A 19,532-nucleotide genomic window follows, 5' to 3' on the forward strand; every position below is an offset into this window, starting at 1 on the left:
TTCCAAAATATGAATAATACATGTCCACAGTTTGTTATTGCTTACTGTGTATTTCGTCAATTGTTTTTCGACGTTCTCATGGTAGGTATGGATACTGCCCATACGTATTGTTAAAGGCAGTACAATTATTCAATTTCTGAAATTTACTGAGTAATCCTATTATTTAAATACCAATAATGAAGTAGAATGAAAAAACACTGAGAATTAATGGTCATGAATATCAATAATATGTCTTGATTGAAATTGTTGGCATACGTGAGTACCGTTCCATCTTCCTATCTTTTAGAAGAACATAACGCCAACAGCCATTTGATTTCATTATAAAAGCATGATGTGCAATTTATGAACTGATTTAGGAACTTGGAAGTTTAATGACCAATATCTTAACAACATTACAAATTGCGACATATTTTTGGGAAACCCTGTTAAAATGCTTTGACCAATGGCATCCTATAAATTAAAAATACTTCAGTTGTAGAACCACGGAATGTTATTTCGAAATATAGTGAAAGCAAATAATTTCTTGCATAGTTCATAGTTTTGAATGTGTTGATTTGTGAGTTATTTGGATATTAGAGTTGCATATCTTATTTTCATATTTACAGAACAATTTAAATATAACTTAAACGATTAAAGCTTAGAACATGAACAGGTTTGCACAATGCAAAATACATATATAAAATATTAAATGTTCACGAAATCAGAATATCAATCAATGAAGATATTCCCGTTTTTTTCGATATATTTGAAATTCCATTGCCAAAAATTCCAAGTCCATTGCAAATGTGAGAGTGTTTTAAGGGTTTGTAAAGATAAGCAATCAGCGTTATATGTGCTTTCATTGTATAAGTATCAGTGTTATCATTTATTATGCATCACTGCTCAACAACTATTTTAGATGAAGTAAACCATATGTTCAATGATATTGCATTTCGAATAGTTCTTTTAGTCCAGAAAACAGCAACACTTAATTAAGTGTAACTCTTTTCCAGAACGGGAACCAAATCCGAATAGAACGATAAATGGCCAAGCCGTCTCAAGTGATAAATTCAGACAAAGGATATTTGCAGAAGAAAGGAGGCCTTATCAGCAAGACAAAATATTAACGTAGCCAATCAAAACGCCAGAAACTCATATTAGCCGACTTTGGTCAATATTGGTCGAGTTTCGGCAAAATGTTTCGTCGAATGTCTATTATAAGTTCCACGATTGTCCTGGTATTGCGTCAAATACGTAATATTTGATTCATCCATAATATTGAGGATATTTGTTTGTTTGTTGGTTTATGTTTCAACTTTTGTTTCTGTAGTTTGTCATATAAATATTCAGTGAAAGATCGTATTTTATTTTACATGTGGCATAGAAACACATAATTACACGAGTTCTTCTATGATCACGATTGAGAATTAAATACGATCTTACACTATCATCAATGTATTTTTCTAAATAACCCCTTCTTGAAAATAAGTGTTTTTACGCCGCTACCCGTAGGACGCTCCTCACGCAAATTTGGATGTATTGGTTGAACATAATTTATTTAGTTTAAGAATTTATTTCATGATACATCGGTATTCGGTCTGATATGCTTGAAGACAGGTCGTATTCCAAGTAAAGGATGAATACCACGCTAGGTTTTTGCTACATTTTAAGGCTTTGGTGGGTTAACAATCTTTAGTTAATATGTTAATTGTTGTGTGAATTTTTCCAAAGATATGTCGCAATTGTTAAGTTCGTTTAACAACGACAAAGAATTCACACAGATATTTGAACGATGAAAGAGCATCGTATTTATGAACGAGCAGTTGTTTTTGTCTATAATTTGTTTTTTATAAAAGCAAATGTTCGAACAATTAGCTTCAAAGTTCAAGAAAACGTTTGAAAAACAGGATTATTATTTCTTTAATAAACAGTAAGTTTTTTATTTCGAAGTATATCTTTAATTAAACATAAAGCAACCATTTTTTTTTAGATTTTATTGTTAAGGGCAACATTTTCTGGTTAAAAATTGTCGTGTTTAGGTTTGAGGAAGGGGAAGTAACTACAATTGATCATAAAAGTATTTCTTTAATTTGATATTTTCACTCCTTAGTTTGCAGCGAAAAAAATCTAAATGGTATTTTAACTGTTGTTATTTCTCTTATACAACTCCATATTTCATGGAAAGCATGAAAGAAATACCTATATATTCGAGTTCTTCCTTCTGATGCTTTATGGTATATGTAGTATATGTAAGGTACAACTGGAGGGCTTAAACTTGTTGTTATGGTATTTCATTTCTAAGGGTTTCATGTTATATTTAATGATAATTTGCATACCTTAATTTAGTTGAGTTCTAACCTTTTTCAGAAACTTTACATTTATGATTACCATGAAGCCCATGTTAAGAAAACGATCAATCTGTTTGTTGTGTGTGTTTTTGTAATTGAAAACCATCACTGGTTCAATCACAGGCGTACAATTAAAAAAACAACCTTTGATGGCAGCATTGGGGCCAATACTAAGGTTCATAATTTCAGTTGTTGTTTTTATATGTATTATACATTTATCTTAAGTGGAATATATATATATACGAAGCTATCTACATAAGTCTAACCCGTAGCAGGAATGGGTTTCATAACTATATCCATTTGTGTTTAATTATTATTTTCAGTAGCACCTTGTTGGTATTGTGTTGGTCTAAGTAGAAAAAACTAGTTAATTTCATATTTTTGCATTTGTTTTGCATACATATTTCCCAATCTCCTTTAAATCAGTCTAGATTTCGTTTTATCACCTGTTATATCTTATTTATGAAGGTTTATCTGTATTACGCATGTGTGCTAAAACACTGCTGCTTTTAAAAATTTTCATGAAATAAATCTCTTTGTCTGTTCGTAAACAATTTATTTTAAACAAACATTAGCTAAGTTGGTAATTATATTCTTCAACAAGTCATACCTTTATTTCTCATTTTAGTTTTCATGATAAAAAAATTCTTGAATCATTTTGTTATCTATTTCATAATAGGAAACGGTGATAGTTCCTTTTCTTTACATGGAAAACAGATGTTTTGTTCTATGAAATGACCTTCCATTAAAAAAAGCAATTCCTGTATTATACGTCGACCAATGTTAGATGCTATATTTGTCGAAACAGATTTTAGTAGAGCACATCAGATTTTCAATAACTGTCAATTTCAAACCGCCGTTTTTTATATTATATTTTCTTTTATTTCTCCTCCGGTTTATTGTCAATTACATATTCAAAAGCGAATTCGTTTATTGTCGCCAATGAATTGTTTACTTGATTTAAAGTAAAACACAGAGTAAAATGATATATACATTTAGGAAATGTAAACGTTTGTAAAATTGTATGTTTTCCAGTTGGTGTCGATGACAGTATTTTAAGACGATTCGTATGTTTAAATTGTGTTTTCTATGTGATTTTGTAAGTGTGATTTTAATTTATTTGTAACAGTCTTTCCTAAAGTAATTGCTTGCCTTTGCTGATGTGCATATTTTAAGAACAGTTTCACATTTACAATTTGTTAATAATTCACCACTTGTAACTATTTTACCTTCAGTTAATTATCAAAAAGATAAATATTGTTTTAATAGGTATGATGTTTGATGCGTGTTTAAATAGTGATTATTTTCGTTCAGTATGTCTTCTGCTCAATAATGATTCTGTTTTCAATTTTGAGGTTATTAGTTGGTTTTCTTTCTATATGTTCTTGTGTCATGATTTGGTAAATACTTTATATTTGTTTAATTTTTATGTGAATTTTTTTCTTAATATATTACCGTGAACTTAAGGTAGTATAAGTTCATCTCCGATTTGCTTCTTAATAATGTCAGTTTAATAGTTTTCGTATGTATTTAATTTTGCTTCTAACCTTTCTATTTCGCTTTGGAGTTTGAATATTTCACAATTTGGGATTTCTTTAGATATGTGATTTATTTAATTGTTTTAATTCTCATTGTACCTGTTTATATAACGTTTTGATTGCCTTCGTTGTTGTGATTTATAGTTTTTTTGAATACTTCTGTTGATGTTACTTGGATTTTACGTTTAACTTTGGCATTTCGGGATCATGAAAGTTGTCATAATGATTAGTGACAATGGGACGCAGCTTTTACAATATCATTGAACAATAACTGAAACTTCTGTTTTAAAACTATAATGTGCATTTCTAAAGTAGTAAGTATATAAATGCCCTTATATTTACGATTTAATTCTGTTTGGTTTTTGTAAAATTGAAGGAGCAATATTATCAATATGTGTTTTGTCTTTTTAATAGCCTACTCGAATGATAATGTATTTGTGTGTGAAGTTAAATATAAATATTAATGTTTTTTGCCGTTTATTCACTGGGTGTATATCATTATTTGGTATTTCATATAGTTTGTAGATGTTTCACTATGTTAATGGGTCTAGCTAACTTTAGAAAGTAAGATTTCATTATATATTGTTTTATCGGTTATTACCGCCATATCAGATTTCCTAGTATATTATATAAACTAGTTAAGAAAAATTGAAAGGGTTTCTTATTTTTTTTATCTCATATATAAATATTATAACTGATGTCAGAAGTTCATACTACACTGATATTCGTTTGATGAATAAATGGATGCATATTATATTAAAGTATAAAAAGCAACACCGATGTCAATATTGCAAGTGATATATTTGGATTATTTTATAGTCAGGCACCAACTATAGAAATACACTATTATACTACATTGCTATGACATTTGTACTATGCTTCTTCACCTTTGTATGGCGGGCTTTAAACCTAAAACAGCTTAAATTATCACAAAGAGTTATATACTGTTAATTTCAATTCTTCGACCCAGGTGACAGCTCACACAACATCATATCGGATACCTAAAAATGTTTAATGTTCACAGCATGGTCAAACAACCGACGTTACAGGCTTATTAGATAACAATATAAATCCACGTTGTATAAAAAATCGTCTTATTTTGATCAAAGAACAACACGAATATAGTACTAGACAATCCTGCTGAAACGTATTCATCAATATTTAAACAGGCGTTGGTCGATTGTCATTTTCAAAACGTGGTTTAAAAACCTAGAATTATTTTCAGGACATTTAAAAATGAGAACAAGTTACAAACATTGAAGTATAAAACAAACAAAAACACACTGACAGTGGAAATATTAGAAATTATATATCTATATATATATTTGTTTGATTGATTAATGCTGTATGAAAGCTAAACTATCAAATGAGTGTGAATTATTGCTTATGTTCACTTCATGAAAATTTAAGTCTTGTTTCTTCTACCCCAGCAATCAATTGACGTTGGAAAGACGTTGTAACAACGTCAGAAACTGACGTTGGATAAACGTTGTATATTGGTTGAAAATAAAAGTTTTTTAGACGTCGAAATCACGACGTTGAAACAACGTCGGCGTTACGACGTCGAAACAACGTCGTGATAACGACCAAAATCTATAGTATAAATATGCATACCACACAGGTAACAGGTAGTTAGGAATTACCGCAGCATTCACCTACATTAATTAACAAACAACTCAGAGAATGTACAAGTTTTATTTTCACAACAAATCTGTACAGACACTAAAAGCATGAAATGATAAAATTAAATGACACATGGTAAATTTAGAGATGTATGTTAATTAACTTGTGTAAACAGTTCGTCGTCCTCCACCTCCTTGTCTGTCTGGAGCGTACTTCAGACAGGATCCATTTGCCCCATCAACCTCATGTTCAGCAGCAGTAAACACCGTGACACTTGCTGAAATACATAACAATCTTGTCAAATAAAATTATATTGAATTGAAACTGCCGAAAATAAAGTTTTGATATTAAATTCCACACAACAAAATTTCTCCAGTTTTGGTACAAAATTTTCTGTATCTTTTCATTATCTTTTAATTGTTTTACTTATTTCAGTTACTAGACGCTGTGATCAAAGCTATCGCGTATGAAATCATTTCCAGTGAATAATTGCTTTGTTTTCCTTGAGCGGGCACTAGTGCTATTTTTATAAGAGGTAAATGCACAAGACTATACCTGGTACTCACTTTGATAATTACATAATTAAACTATTACTGTCAAGAATTTGATTTGACTTGGCAAGTATTACCTTGAACACCTTGAAAAACTGCTTTTGGAAAGTCATTTTCTCCTTTTTCCCTTCACGGTAAAGCTAGGCATCACATCATCCGTCATAATCCTGTCAAAAAGGGTTACATAATAATATGAATTTGATAACAATATATCACTTTGCTGGATGACATTGAATTAACAAAAAAACAATGGTAAATAACATGGGCCTTTCGGATCCTGATCAAAGATCAAAATTACTCAGAAACTACTAGTATTTACAGACATTATTCAAGAGAATAATTAACATTGTTTTCTCATACAAAAAAGTACAAATCGGCGCGATGTCAATTGAGGGCGAATCGGGTTGAATTTCATGTATGCTAAAATTTCATTGAAACAAGCTTGTAAAACACCGGAAAGTTATTGCTATAAACCGTTAAACATGCATTGCATCAACTTACCTTGTTGTATTATTTGAAATATGAACTGTCGAGTCTCTAGAGGAGTAATTGACTCTTTCATTCTCTCGTCAATATTCGTACAACTCATGAGCAATATGGCGGATCAAAATGGGTTCAAAATTGCGCGCGTCTATTTTAAGATAAGGAATTAAACATGCATATTTTTCGGAATTATCTAAATGACATGATTAGAAGCTATAGATATAATTATTTCTGCTAATTTTTGTTCAACAAGATGAATTTTAACAACAAAAAAAAGAAAAAAAGAAAAAAGTCTATAAACATGCGACACCATGCGGAAATTCCAATTACAAAAACAAAGGGCACAGACAAGAGAAGCAACTTGAATTATAACATGATCGACTTTTAGTATTTATTTGCAACAGTATAACGATTTTTCGAGCAACTTCTTGTTACATCATGTGTATATCATGTATTAACTGGAAAAATACAACTTATTACAAACAACAACCAAATCACAACGTCGGTTCGATGTCTAATTGCGACGTCGGACTGACATCGTGATTTTGACGTTGATACAACGTTGTATTTAAGTCGCCGACGTCGCGACCTAAATCCAACCTATATCCGACGTTGATCCAACGTCATGTGTTTGCTGGGACGGTGCTTTAAATATCTACATTTTAAATCAATATATGCGTTTTTTGTTGATTGTTTGTAGAACATAAGAACCTATTGGAAATAATTCCGCAAGGGCTTTCCTGGGTCATCCTTGCTTCTTTTGTGCGTAATTTACTAAAGTAAAATAAAGGTATTTAATTAATGTATATTCTAGGAAATTCAAAACGCACTATTTATACATATATGATTGCAATCAATAATTCATTTATTTTAAATGTATATCAGGATTGTGTACATCTGTGTCTTAAATGACTATGTGATTTGTACTCTTGTTGTTTGATATGTTATTTAATCAACTTTGAATTAAATATTGTTCATATTCTCGTAATAAACAAACACTTGTTTTTGTTTGTTTTATTTGTTTCTAGGCAAAGCGAATGCAAATGCCAGTCGTGAAATTCAACTAATAAATAAGTCACAATGCATTGATTTAGCATAATGCCAATCATTTTGGCATACTACTCTTCTGGGGTGGATCTGCTCTTTGTGGTACGCGATTATCAGGGCTTAGTTATGCAGTTCTAAAAGTTAAATACTAACTAGCAGTACGCTGAAAAATGAATGATGTTCTTATTCGTTACGCAAGATACTTCACGAGTTACCACATCGGGATTAAAAGTGGACATTTAAGTGTGTATGTCCAAGCCTAAAAATGTCATACATTTAAAAGAATATAAAAGCTCACTAATACACTATTTTGGTGTTCACAGTTTCTGGCAAGATGTAGTGATAGAATCTATTTGAGTTTAACAGTTGTTCATAGGTTTCATGATTACTTAATATCTGATATTTTTCACCAGTTTGTTTAAAAAAAAACCAGTAAAGAAGAGTGCCACCAACAGTAAGACCTTTGAAGGGTGTGAAAGTAGATAGATTGGTTATGAAAACATACAATAAGATAAGTTCTTAGGGTGTTAAAGTAGCTTGAATCCCAGGTTGGATAATACTCCAAAGTTTATCCAACAGGTAAATAAAAGAAAATCCTAGTTTTTATTTTCGCGCACGTCATTATTCGGTTAGGCAATAAGTTTTCGCAAACTCAAGTACCTTCTAATAACGCTGTAATAGAATACTAGCCTATAATTTAGTTAGAAGGCTTCATTTAGGTATGCTTTTGGTGTTTTTTTGTTTGCGAAATGTTTTTGGAAAGTTGTCATATTTACCCGCCAATTTTGGGCCCCAGCGGTCTTTTTGCAGAAAAACACGTGGTTTTTCACAATCCCGCGGGATTTTTCTTCAGCTTTTTAAAAGCTTGGAAAAATCCCGCGGGGTTTCAATAATACAAGATTCTAAGTTATATTAGCACAAAACAACTTCTTATGTCAAAAGGGGCATTATGCTTCGACACCGGATTTCCCAGATTTTACCGATAATGCACAATCCATAAAAACACCCACTTCTGAGCTATATTGTTATTGTTACGATATTATTTAACACTTGGGTTTTGAAATACATGTTTTTCATTTAAAAAACAACCGAAATTTAATGTCTTTTGTACAGGAGAAAACCTCAGCAAAAACTGTTTTGACAATTTATGATTTAAAACGCGTATATTGCACTTCATTTAAAGCAAAAACAAATATTTTTTACGTATATATCTTATTTGTCTAATATAATACCCATATTAATTATTTTAATGATATTTAAAGGTCATTTGACTAATTCGAAACTTATGAAATAGTGTAATGTAACCTTTTTTTTAATAATCTTCCTCTATTTAACCATCTTTAAAAATACTGCATAAAAGAAAATTATGAGTGACGTTAATGAGTTGTAACGTTAACATATCAATTTTGCGAAAACTTGTTTAATTATTGGTACTTGAATGTGACTTTAGACCTGTTGAACACAAACATACTGAAAACAATACTGCTGTAAAACTACGAATGTGTCAGACGACTTATTTTGTGTTTCATCGAAGATGTTAGTTATCCGCCAGTCAATTATCACCACGGCCAACCTAGGTCCGGGGATTAGCGAGGACTTTGACTTATGGTCAAGCCAAGCCCGGGTACAATCCTTGTCCTACGGGGACGAACTGCTGAATAAATCCCCGCCAAATGCCCTAGCACCAAAGAGGCCCTAGGGAAGGCCAATTCCGTGCTATTTTTGGCGCAAAGGCAAAACCACCGCATTCAATCGGCACTGCGGGGCCACCTGGAAGGTAAAAACACGGCCCATTTCCCCGGCTATCTCCGGTTTATCCCTGGACCTGGGGGGGGGGGTCGTTGTTACAATTGACTGGTGATTTTTTAACTGTACGTTCAAAACGGTATTTTTCTAATCTCAACTCCTGAGGGAAGAGGGATGTCATGTCACACGGCCCCTGCGCGTGCCGCCCATGCCAACACTTGAGACCTGATAAATTTCGGTCCTGAGGGAGGGGCGCTAGTCAAAAGCATACACACCTAAGTTATGCCCCCTCTTTTGTCAAATTCTGGACCCACCGATCGTCTACTAATCCCTAAACATCTAACTAGGTTTTAGTCCACCGTAAATGGCCGTCAACGAGTCTTTTGGCGATGTTGTTTTACTATAGCAGACTCGAGACTGGGATACAAAAGTTCAAAGTTAAACACAGTTTCATCCAATTGCCATGGTATTAAAATGACATTATATCTTAACAAATTCAGTGTGCGAAATCAACGGTAGCCTGATCGCAAGAAGCGCAGAAAAAATGAGCCGGGCAAAATCATCGGGCTTAATGACTAAAAAATGTCCGGTGAATGTTTACCTCAACACTGTTTTTTCAACTTATAATTTCTTATCAGTACTTATAATTCCTGCAGCAGTTATCTCCCTTGTCAAACAAGACTACACTGCTTCAAAGTGATTATTGTGACGGAATCAACTTCGTTTGCCTGTAATTGCTCATGCACCATCCTAATGAATGTTTTGATGTTTTGATTTTGTTTATAAGATAATTGAAGTAAGACATGGCTGTTTTTCATCACAGTTATAGATCAATATGCAATATTAACTGTCATGATGTATGGCAATAGATATTAACATTCACACGGATTGATATTTCAGCCATTTCAGCCCCCCCCCCCCCATTACCCATACATTAACTACCCAACCCACTGACTACACAGGTTGAAAGAACTAGCCCCCCCCCCCCCCCACACACACACACGTTTCACCACCAACACTCCAAGACCCTGACAACACAGGTAACAGGACCTACCCACTGCCATACTTTCATCTTTAACTGAATAAGATAATGTACAGTTCATATCAGTCCTTGTCTTTGGCTTAAACCATATAAGGTACACATAAAAATGCCCCATGTTTTATTCTGTAAACTAACTGACTACGGAAATCTGGCTCAGGCTACCAGGGTACGAATGATAATTTCGCACACTGAAAAGTTTCTGTACGCAAACAAATGCGTCAATTGAGAACCTGTGTTATATAATATTACCGCATCAAAGCGGTACCGGCCAAGACTTAACAGGGGACAGTATTTTCGTCACGTGCCATGTTTATATATTGATGGTTCATACACACTTTGTTTTCATCCTCAAATTTAATGTCAGTAAATTATTAGTACATGGTATGTTTGTGTTATGTCCGTCCATGAATAAGTCTCCCCATGGCGTGTGTCTTTGCAATGTTCATGTCAGAATAACTATTACTAAAGTGTATGTCAATGTAACGCCCGTCCCTGAATAACTTTCCTCATGGGGTTTGTGCCTTTAATAAAATGTTTATGTCAGAATAACTAGTTCTATAGTGTATGTCAATGTAATGTCCGTCCCTGAATCACTGTCCTCGTTGCGTTTGTGTCTTAAATAAAATATTTATGTCAGAATAAATAGTACTAAAGTGTATTTCAATGTAGTGTCCGTCCCTTAATAACTGTCCTCGTGGCGTTAGTGCCTTTAATAAAATGTTTATGTCAAAATAACTAGAAGTATGTTGTATGTCAATGTAATGTCCGTCCCTGAATAACTGTCCTCATGGCATTTGTCTTTACCCTTTATTGAGGTTGGCTGATGTAGTTTTGTCAACACAGAGACTTAGTTTCAAGTTTTCCATTCCTTTATATTGTGAATAATGTTCCTTTGAAATCAGAGATAACAAATAGATCCAGTATGATTTAAATTTTATTTCATGTATAGTCATACGATATCTTTATATGTGGCATGACTATTTAGATTATTTTTGTTTATGCCACTGTTGCTGCGGTTATGCCACTTTGAAGAACTCATGTTTCCTTATTGAAAGTCTAAAGTGCAGTAATGATCCACCCCCGAAATTCTGCATAAGGACCCATTTACAAAAAGTCCTCATCCAATTAAAAAATAGTAGGAGAGGACAAAATTAAACGTATCCAATAAAAAATCCTTAAACAACATATATGGCAAGGGCCATTTAAAACTTACAATATAATTATGCAAATAAGACTAGTAAATAAGACTTGTTAATTACTTTAAGAACTAGGTGTTAGATGGCTTTCTGCAACATACAAAAAAAACTGACAAAAATATTGAATGAACACTAAGCCAAATCATGTTTAAACAATTGCGAATGACAACAACAATTGTAGTTTTGTCTGGATTTTCACACACGAAAAGAAACTAATTTCTTAATCAAGCAAAAATCATTAATACTGCATTTCCAGAATAATCTTGAAAAAAAAATAAAATGTCCTTTTATAACAAAAACACCAACAACTGAATTAATTAACAATTATAAGCAATTTTAACAAATTGAACAATTATACATTTAAAATATTCACATAATATTCACCTTAAATTTTCCTTTCCACATATATATATTTATTTTATTTCCTTATTTGCTATAAGCTTAAGAATTATGATTGTTAAAATCAACATGACCGTAAGCAATTATATTAATCTGTGAAATGCTACATTTCCCTTAAACATTTTATACCATTTAAGGATATTGACTTGTTGCATAAAAGTTATGTTCAATTCTAAATTGACAGTCATGTATTTCTTCCAATATTTTAAGGATTTATATGTATAGTTAGCATAAGGAATTTGTATTTTGATCAATTAAAGTGCATAACTGCAGATTATGCTTATTATCCTAAATCAATTATAAGCCAATTCATAACCTTATTTATAGCCCCCTTTTCAGAATTATGATTGTGATTGTCACAATTTACCAGGCTTTCCCTGTATAAACTTGTCATTCATAAGGAAACCTTTAAGGCACATTCATTTAGCCAATCAGATGTCAAATTTGGTGAAAGGGGCAATGTCAAGTCCAGTGAAAGGGAGGGGGCTAAGATAAATACTGACATGAAATGTAGATGGATCTTACCATTTGAGGAAAAACTTAAAGTGAATTATTCAAGCAAAATAATGACACCAAACATGACTAATCTTGCAAAGGGTCTTGATTAACTTCCGGGAAATATAATAATCAAAATACCTTGGACCAATATCAAATCCAACACCAAGACAATGCAATGTAATAAAGTAAAATTATATACAGTATGCAAAACTGTCTTCAAATTAAATCGTTGATACGGCAAAAAAAAATTCTTCTTACATCTCCCAAAGTCAGTGTAGATAAGTAGGCATAGCTTTTTCTTTTCGTTATTCTTTTTGAGGACGATGTTTCTTTAGCAAACTGACCTATATCAGGGTATTGTTTAGGTCACAGAAAATGAATGGATAATGCCTTCAATATATCAAACTGGTTTTTGAGTCACACGTTTGAAAGGGTAGGGGGAGGGTGGGCGATATTTTAGTATTTTTGGACTTTGTAATTTTTTGCTAGTTTGATTTTCTAAGTTAAGTTTTGCATTAAGGTTACTTGCATGGAAACTATCAAAGCTGTCACTTTGAAACTTGGGGAACTTGTTTATCTATTACCCTTCTTTACTTTGTACTCAAAAGGTGCTGAGTCTTACCTGTTTTTTGGGTAAAAAAATAACTTTGATGGATTTTGAGAATTGGACATACCTTTTTAATTTTTGTTGGATTTATTTCATTTTATTTTCACAGATAATTAATGGATAATGCGTACAATATATCAAACTGGTTTTAAATAACACATTTTGCAGGGAACTGAGGGGTTGGGGGATATTTTAGTATTTTTGGACTAGTCTGATTTTATTTAGTTTTGTGCTTTGGTCACTTACAAGCAAACTATCAAAGCTATCACTTTCAAACTTTGGAATTCATGTTCATTATCAAATGTACAAAATGAAATAAGTAACCGTGAATTGATATAATCAGACGAGCGTTCATCACCCGCAGGTGATGCTCTTGTCTTATGTTAAATGTGCTGGTATGAACAAGTACCATTTTTGTGTGGAATTGAAAGTTTCCTTTCTTAAATTGCAGGCTAACTTCAATGGAGGGGACAGAGTAATTGCAAAAAGAAGACCAGGAAGAGGGATATGTAAAGAATTTTCTGAGGCCAGGATAACTTTATCAGATTCTATTTCACGATGGGGTGGGAGGAGAGTTTACAGTTTTTGAGTATTACGGTCATTCATGTGTATAAATATATATGTTAGGAATTTTATTTGCATTGTTTACTGTGTAACTTAAATATTTAGTTCTTGTGTCAGCCTTGTGCCTATCTCAAATAGTTAATGACATTTTATTTGTTTGTTTGATAAACATAATACATAACTCTTAAATATAAATGACAACAATTTTAGATAAAAACATTGTGATGGGACAACTCAGGTTAACATTATAAAAGAAAATTAATTGTTAGTATGCAATATATATTTAAGGATGCATATTTCTTTTATTCGTGAATCTATTTATTGTAATTTTTACATATATAAAAAATAATTATGCATGTGTGTTTTAAATAGTTTATCACTCTCAGAAGTATTAAATAACTTGTGTTCGAATTAATTTGCTAGTGAAACTGGGCTGGTCTACAATATTGGTCCTGATTGAATCTGAGAACGATACAGCTTATCGGATTACTGACCAAAAGAGTGAATTAAGTCATTGATGTATAACCCTAAGATTGACTTAAAGTTGCACTCTCACAGATTGATCGTGTTTACAACTTTTTCTTTTTTGTCTTGGAACGAGCCATATTATGCCAAAATGCATGAAAAACAGTGATAAAATCTGCGATCTGATCTTTTGTCAGCAGTCTTATATCACCGAATTGCAAAAATGAACATAGACATTTGCTCATTTAAGCTGGGAGTAAGATTGTATTATTGGTCCCAGAGTTAAGACAAAAAAAAATGTCAAAACGGTAAATCTGTGAGTGTGCAGCTTTAAGATGCATATTGAATAATTTTTATATGTACCACCACTTGTATATAATTTTATGTTTCTTCATTTGTTTCTTCATTTTTAAAGTTATTATCAATTTCGATCTTGGAATATAGTATTTATATTTGATTTATAGATATATAACAGTATTATACTAATATCAACCTAAACATGTACTTGCAAATTTTAAATGGACAGTTAACAAATGGTTAAATGTTTTGTTATAATTTCTGATTTTTATAATGAGTAGTTAATCGCCATGTATCATGGAAATAAAATGTGAACTAAATTATCTTGTTTATTTTCTAACCCTGTTCTGCATTTAAATGTGTTGACATAACTCTCCAAGAACTCCTGATATGTGGTTTTGAAATGTGTGTTCATCTTTAATTCCTTAATTCAGCTAGAGGATGGAATTCATTACACTACTGTATTCGATACACCATGCAGCTCTTCAAATTGTTATAAAGGATTTATTTCACAGAATCTGATATTACATTGACTAGACACAAGATTCTACATTGCAAAAAAAAGAGAAAATTGTCTAAATTTAACATCAAACTTTTATGGTTGTGTACAGTGCACTGAATCTTACTTACTCATTTTATCATATATTCCAATTTGAAATTTACTCACTTCGTCTACCATGTAAATCCCAGTAAATTTAAAAATAGCGTTCGTGTATTTATCTGTACGAAACATGTGACTTTTACATGCTAAAAGAAGATATGCTTACGATAAACTGGGAAACCATTATGTGCTAGTTTTAAAAGATAAGTCGACTGAGAATGACAGTGATGAAATCTTTTAAACATGTTAAATGATGTATTATCAGTCGCGTATCAGTTGGTATTGATTTGGTTAGGCTTATTTTGAGGTAATACTGAATTTCTCACCATATGGTGTCTAAGTCCCTTTAATGTGTGTCTGGATTGGAATCAGCCACCTGGGCTGAGTAGGAGACAATCCTAGTGCATTGTCTATCATGGGTTAAACCCCATATCGGGCGCACAGATGCACTTATCCGTTAAGTGTAACCAAACTTTTAACAGTCGGTAAAAAACATTGTGTACGCAGGGTATAGATTTATTGTAGAAGTATTACATTCGTATCAAATGGGTTTTGTGTGTGTATGGGGGGGGGGGTAGTACTTTATCATTTATTTGGATTTCTGTAACATTTGGTTATGCCAAAAATATCATTATAGATAATTATTAAAATGTTTGGTGATAGTGGAGGGGATGGGGGCGGTGGCTGGGGTAGTTACCCATTATTTAAACGAAATTATGTATCACTTGTTAGTTCTTAAATGAAAGTTAAAAGCCTTTAATGAAAGTTATCATCTAGAAAATAAATAAACTCGAAGATCACTGATGGTGACAAGGCCATAACATAACTAGATTTTACGACGTCTGTATATCGACGATGCCGACGATTACATACAACTAATTATTAAAATCTGAAAAAATAAATATTAAAAACACAGGTTAACTTTATAAAATTTACTCAATATAAATATGTTCAACAACTTTACATCCTAAACAACATCCAACAGCTGTAAAGTTGAATTTTAAAGTGCATTTATTGTGCTATTTTTCATTAAATGGCAAACTTGATTTTTGCTGTTTTTTTCTCCCGTAAATTATCCATTAAATTTATTGAATTCTCAATCAAAATAAATGACTTTTAAATAGTCCATCAATTTAGTTATTTTCTTTAAAGTAATGTACATAAACTCAAACACATAAGGCTTGAATTGATTGCGTTTTTTTTTGCTAAAGTCTGGGAATTTTATCCTGCAGCAGAAAAACCCCGTACTGAAAACCTGTTTTTTTGTTTTTTGTTTCGCGTTATTTCACTTCCAGTATCGAAGCATAATGCTCCTTTTGATATAAGATGTTGTTTAGAGCTAAAATAATTTAAATCTTGTTGAATTAATTATTGAAACCCCGCTGGATTTTACCCAAGCTTTTAAAAAGCTGGGTGGAAAATCCCGCGGTACTGTGAAAAACCACGTGTTTTTCTACAAAAAAACGCTGGTGCACGAAATTGGCGGGTCAATATGACAAACTTCTTAAAACATTTCGCAAACAAAAAACACCCAAATCATACCTAAATGAAGCCTTCTAATAAAAGTACAGGCCAGTATTCGATAACAGCGTTATTTAAGGGTACTTGAGTTTTTGAAATCCTGGACTTGCAAACACAAATGGGAGGTCGTTAATATATTAAAAAAACAACAAAAGGTTTCCGGCTTGAAAACTTTGAAATTCTCAGTCTGAATAATTTAGAGACGAACTCTATGATTGTATTGGATTAATTGGTGTCAAGACCAATGTTACTTGAAAATAAACAAATGAATTCCGCTCAATAACTTTCATAAGAATCGACGAATTCTTCTAAGCTTATATTTATAAAGTTAAAGTCACACGTATTATAATAACTTGAATAAAATTACCTTTAAGTTCTCAAAGATCAGATACAGACATTACCTTCAAATAAATAAATTGAGCCGGAGCAACAGTTCCAAGGTACGATACAGTCATTAAAAAAGCTATCAGGCAAAGCTGGTTTAAGAAAAGTATATGGCTTCAAACAATATATAATATACATTCTTATAGTGATTGTATCATTGTAAAGATCCTGCGTTTTATAAACCTTGCGTCTTCGAAGACAATGCGAGTTCGGCTATAAATTATATTATTATCTTCACTGTTTTACTATGAAAAGCGATATCGGAACATATCTGATTTTTAAGTTGTTTTTCTACAAAATATGATATTTCATAAAAAATGATAAAGTAATGGTTTCTTAAGTTTGAAGTAGTTTATCTCATTTACACTGGCCATTATTTAGACTGTGTATTAAAGTAAGAAGTTTGGCCAATAAATCAAGGTAGGCAATTTTATTGTCGATTCAATCAAAACACGTGTATGAAGTGTTGTAAGATATTAGTGGAGCTTTTTCACGATGATGATGAAAAACAATAAAAAAAATATACTTTAATTGTAAATTTGGTCAATAAGGTATGAACGATGACGACCTGGAATGAATGGAAAACACACCTTAGACTGTAAAGTACGTTGTTGATGTTAGGTGATGATAAAAAAACAGATTGGTGATAGATTCATATATCCCTAATGCGATAAGAAATTTAGAAAGAAGATTGTTTACTATTCTGACTAAGAATTAGAACAGAGAAAGGGCATTTTCCTGTTCACCTGTTCAACTGCTTTACTTATATAATCGGTAACACAAAAGAGATCTCGTGTTTCTAGTATGGTTTTCATGTTTTTTTCCTTACATTTATGAAGGACTCTCGTATAACTCCAATATTCTTTAAGCTAAAATAACTTTAATCTTGTATTATTTCAAAATATTTAAACCCCGCGGGATTTTCCCCCAGCTTGAGAAAAATCCCGCGGGAGAGTGAAAAAAACGTGTTTTTCTGCAAAAACCCAGCTGAAGCACGAAATTGGCGGGTCAATATGACAAACCTCCAAAAACATTTCGCAAACAAAAAACACCAAAATCATACCTAAATGAAGCCTTCTAACTAAGTTATAGGCCAGTATACGATTATATCGTTTTTAAAGGGTACTTGAGCTTGTGAAATCTGGGATTTGCAAACACAAATGGGAGAGTAATAGTAAACAGATTTTAAACTGGCATTTTCTTGATATCTTTCTTTACGGAAAATCAACAGCATGTCTGATATTGTTGATACAAAAATTGTTACTGTCTTCTTCAGGAGCAAATACTGTTGTCGCGTAAGTGTTGTATGCAAATCTCAAATCAGTTTGTATAAAATATGATAGTAGAGTGCCAGTTCAAGAATCAAAATAAACAACACAAAAGTAACATGACATGATCTTATATCAAAAGGAGCATTATGCCTCGACACCGGAAGTAAAATAAAGCGAAACAAAAAAAAACAGCTTTTCAATATGTAGTTTTTCTCCTGCGGGATAAAATTCCCAGATTTCGGAAAAAACGCAATCAAACCTTATGTTTTTGAGCGTATACATTACTTTTATGTAAATAATTACTTCGATGGACTTTATTAGTCATTTCTTTCAGAATTCCATTAATATAATGCATTACGGGAGAAAACCCCAGCAAAAATCAAGTATGCCATTTAACGAAAAATATCACAATAAATGCACTTTAAAATTCAACTCCAGCGGCTGGATGTTGTTTAGGATGTAAAATTGTTGAACATATTTATTTTGATTGAATGTAATATGTGTTTTTAATAAAAAAATAACTTCAGATTTTAATAATTAGTTGTCTTTAACCGACGATATCGTCGATATACAGACGTCGTAAAATGTTATGTTATGGCCATGTTATCATCAGTGATCTTCCAGTTTATTTATTGTCTAGATGACAACTATCATTTAAAGGCTTTAAACTTTCATTTAATAACTTCCAAATGGTACATAATTTCGTTTAAATAATGGATACTCCCCCCACCCACCTACCTTCCAAAATAACCAATCATTTTAATAACTACCTAGAATGATCTAATTGTCTAGGTTAAAAACCATTTATGACTACAATATTTATTTTTGGCATAACCAATGTTACAGAAATCCAATTTAATGGTAAAGTACTATCCCCTATCCCCCATACACACACACAACCCATTTAATACTAATGTGATACTTATGTAATCTATACCCTGCGAACACAATGTTTTAAATACCGACTTGTCTGTTAAAAGGTTGGTAAAACTTAACGGATAAGTGCATAAGTGCGCCATATATGGGGATTAAACCCATGATAGATAATGCACTAGGATTGTTCCCTACTCAGCCCGGGGGCTGATTCCCAACCAGACACACATTAAAGGGACTTATACACCATATGGTCCAAAAAAGAAATTCAGTATTACTTCTAAACAAACCTAGCCCAATCAATACCAACTTTTACGAAACTATTAATACATCATTAAACAGACTGATTATACACCATTAAACGTGTTTAAAAGATTTCATCACTGTCTTTCTCAGCCGAGTTATCTTTTAAAAATAGCACATAATGGTTTCCCAGTGTATAGTTAGCATATCTACTTTTAGCAGGTAAAAGTCACATGATTCGTACAGATAAATACAC

General features: G+C 32.2%; 1 protein-coding gene across 2 annotated transcripts in view; it reads left to right on the top strand.

Annotated features, from left to right (window-relative positions):
* The window catches only part of LOC128233510 (uncharacterized), a 70,417-nt gene extending 65,113 nt beyond the window's left edge, over window positions 1-5,304 (top strand). The window contains exon 20 of one of the 2 annotated variants that reach the window (XM_052947213.1): window positions 993-5,304. In XM_052947213.1, coding sequence (XP_052803173.1) covers window positions 993-1,022 — 30 coding nt within the window. In that variant the 3' untranslated portion in view covers window positions 1,023-5,304. The remainder of the gene's footprint in view (window positions 1-992) is intronic. The other variant, XM_052947212.1, reaches the window with a different exon arrangement.
* Window positions 5,305-19,532: the final 14,228 nt, after the last annotated feature.

This window comes from Mya arenaria, chromosome 5, assembly GCF_026914265.1.
Source record: "Mya arenaria isolate MELC-2E11 chromosome 5, ASM2691426v1".
Classification (NCBI taxonomy): domain Eukaryota; kingdom Metazoa; phylum Mollusca; class Bivalvia; order Myida; family Myidae; genus Mya; species Mya arenaria.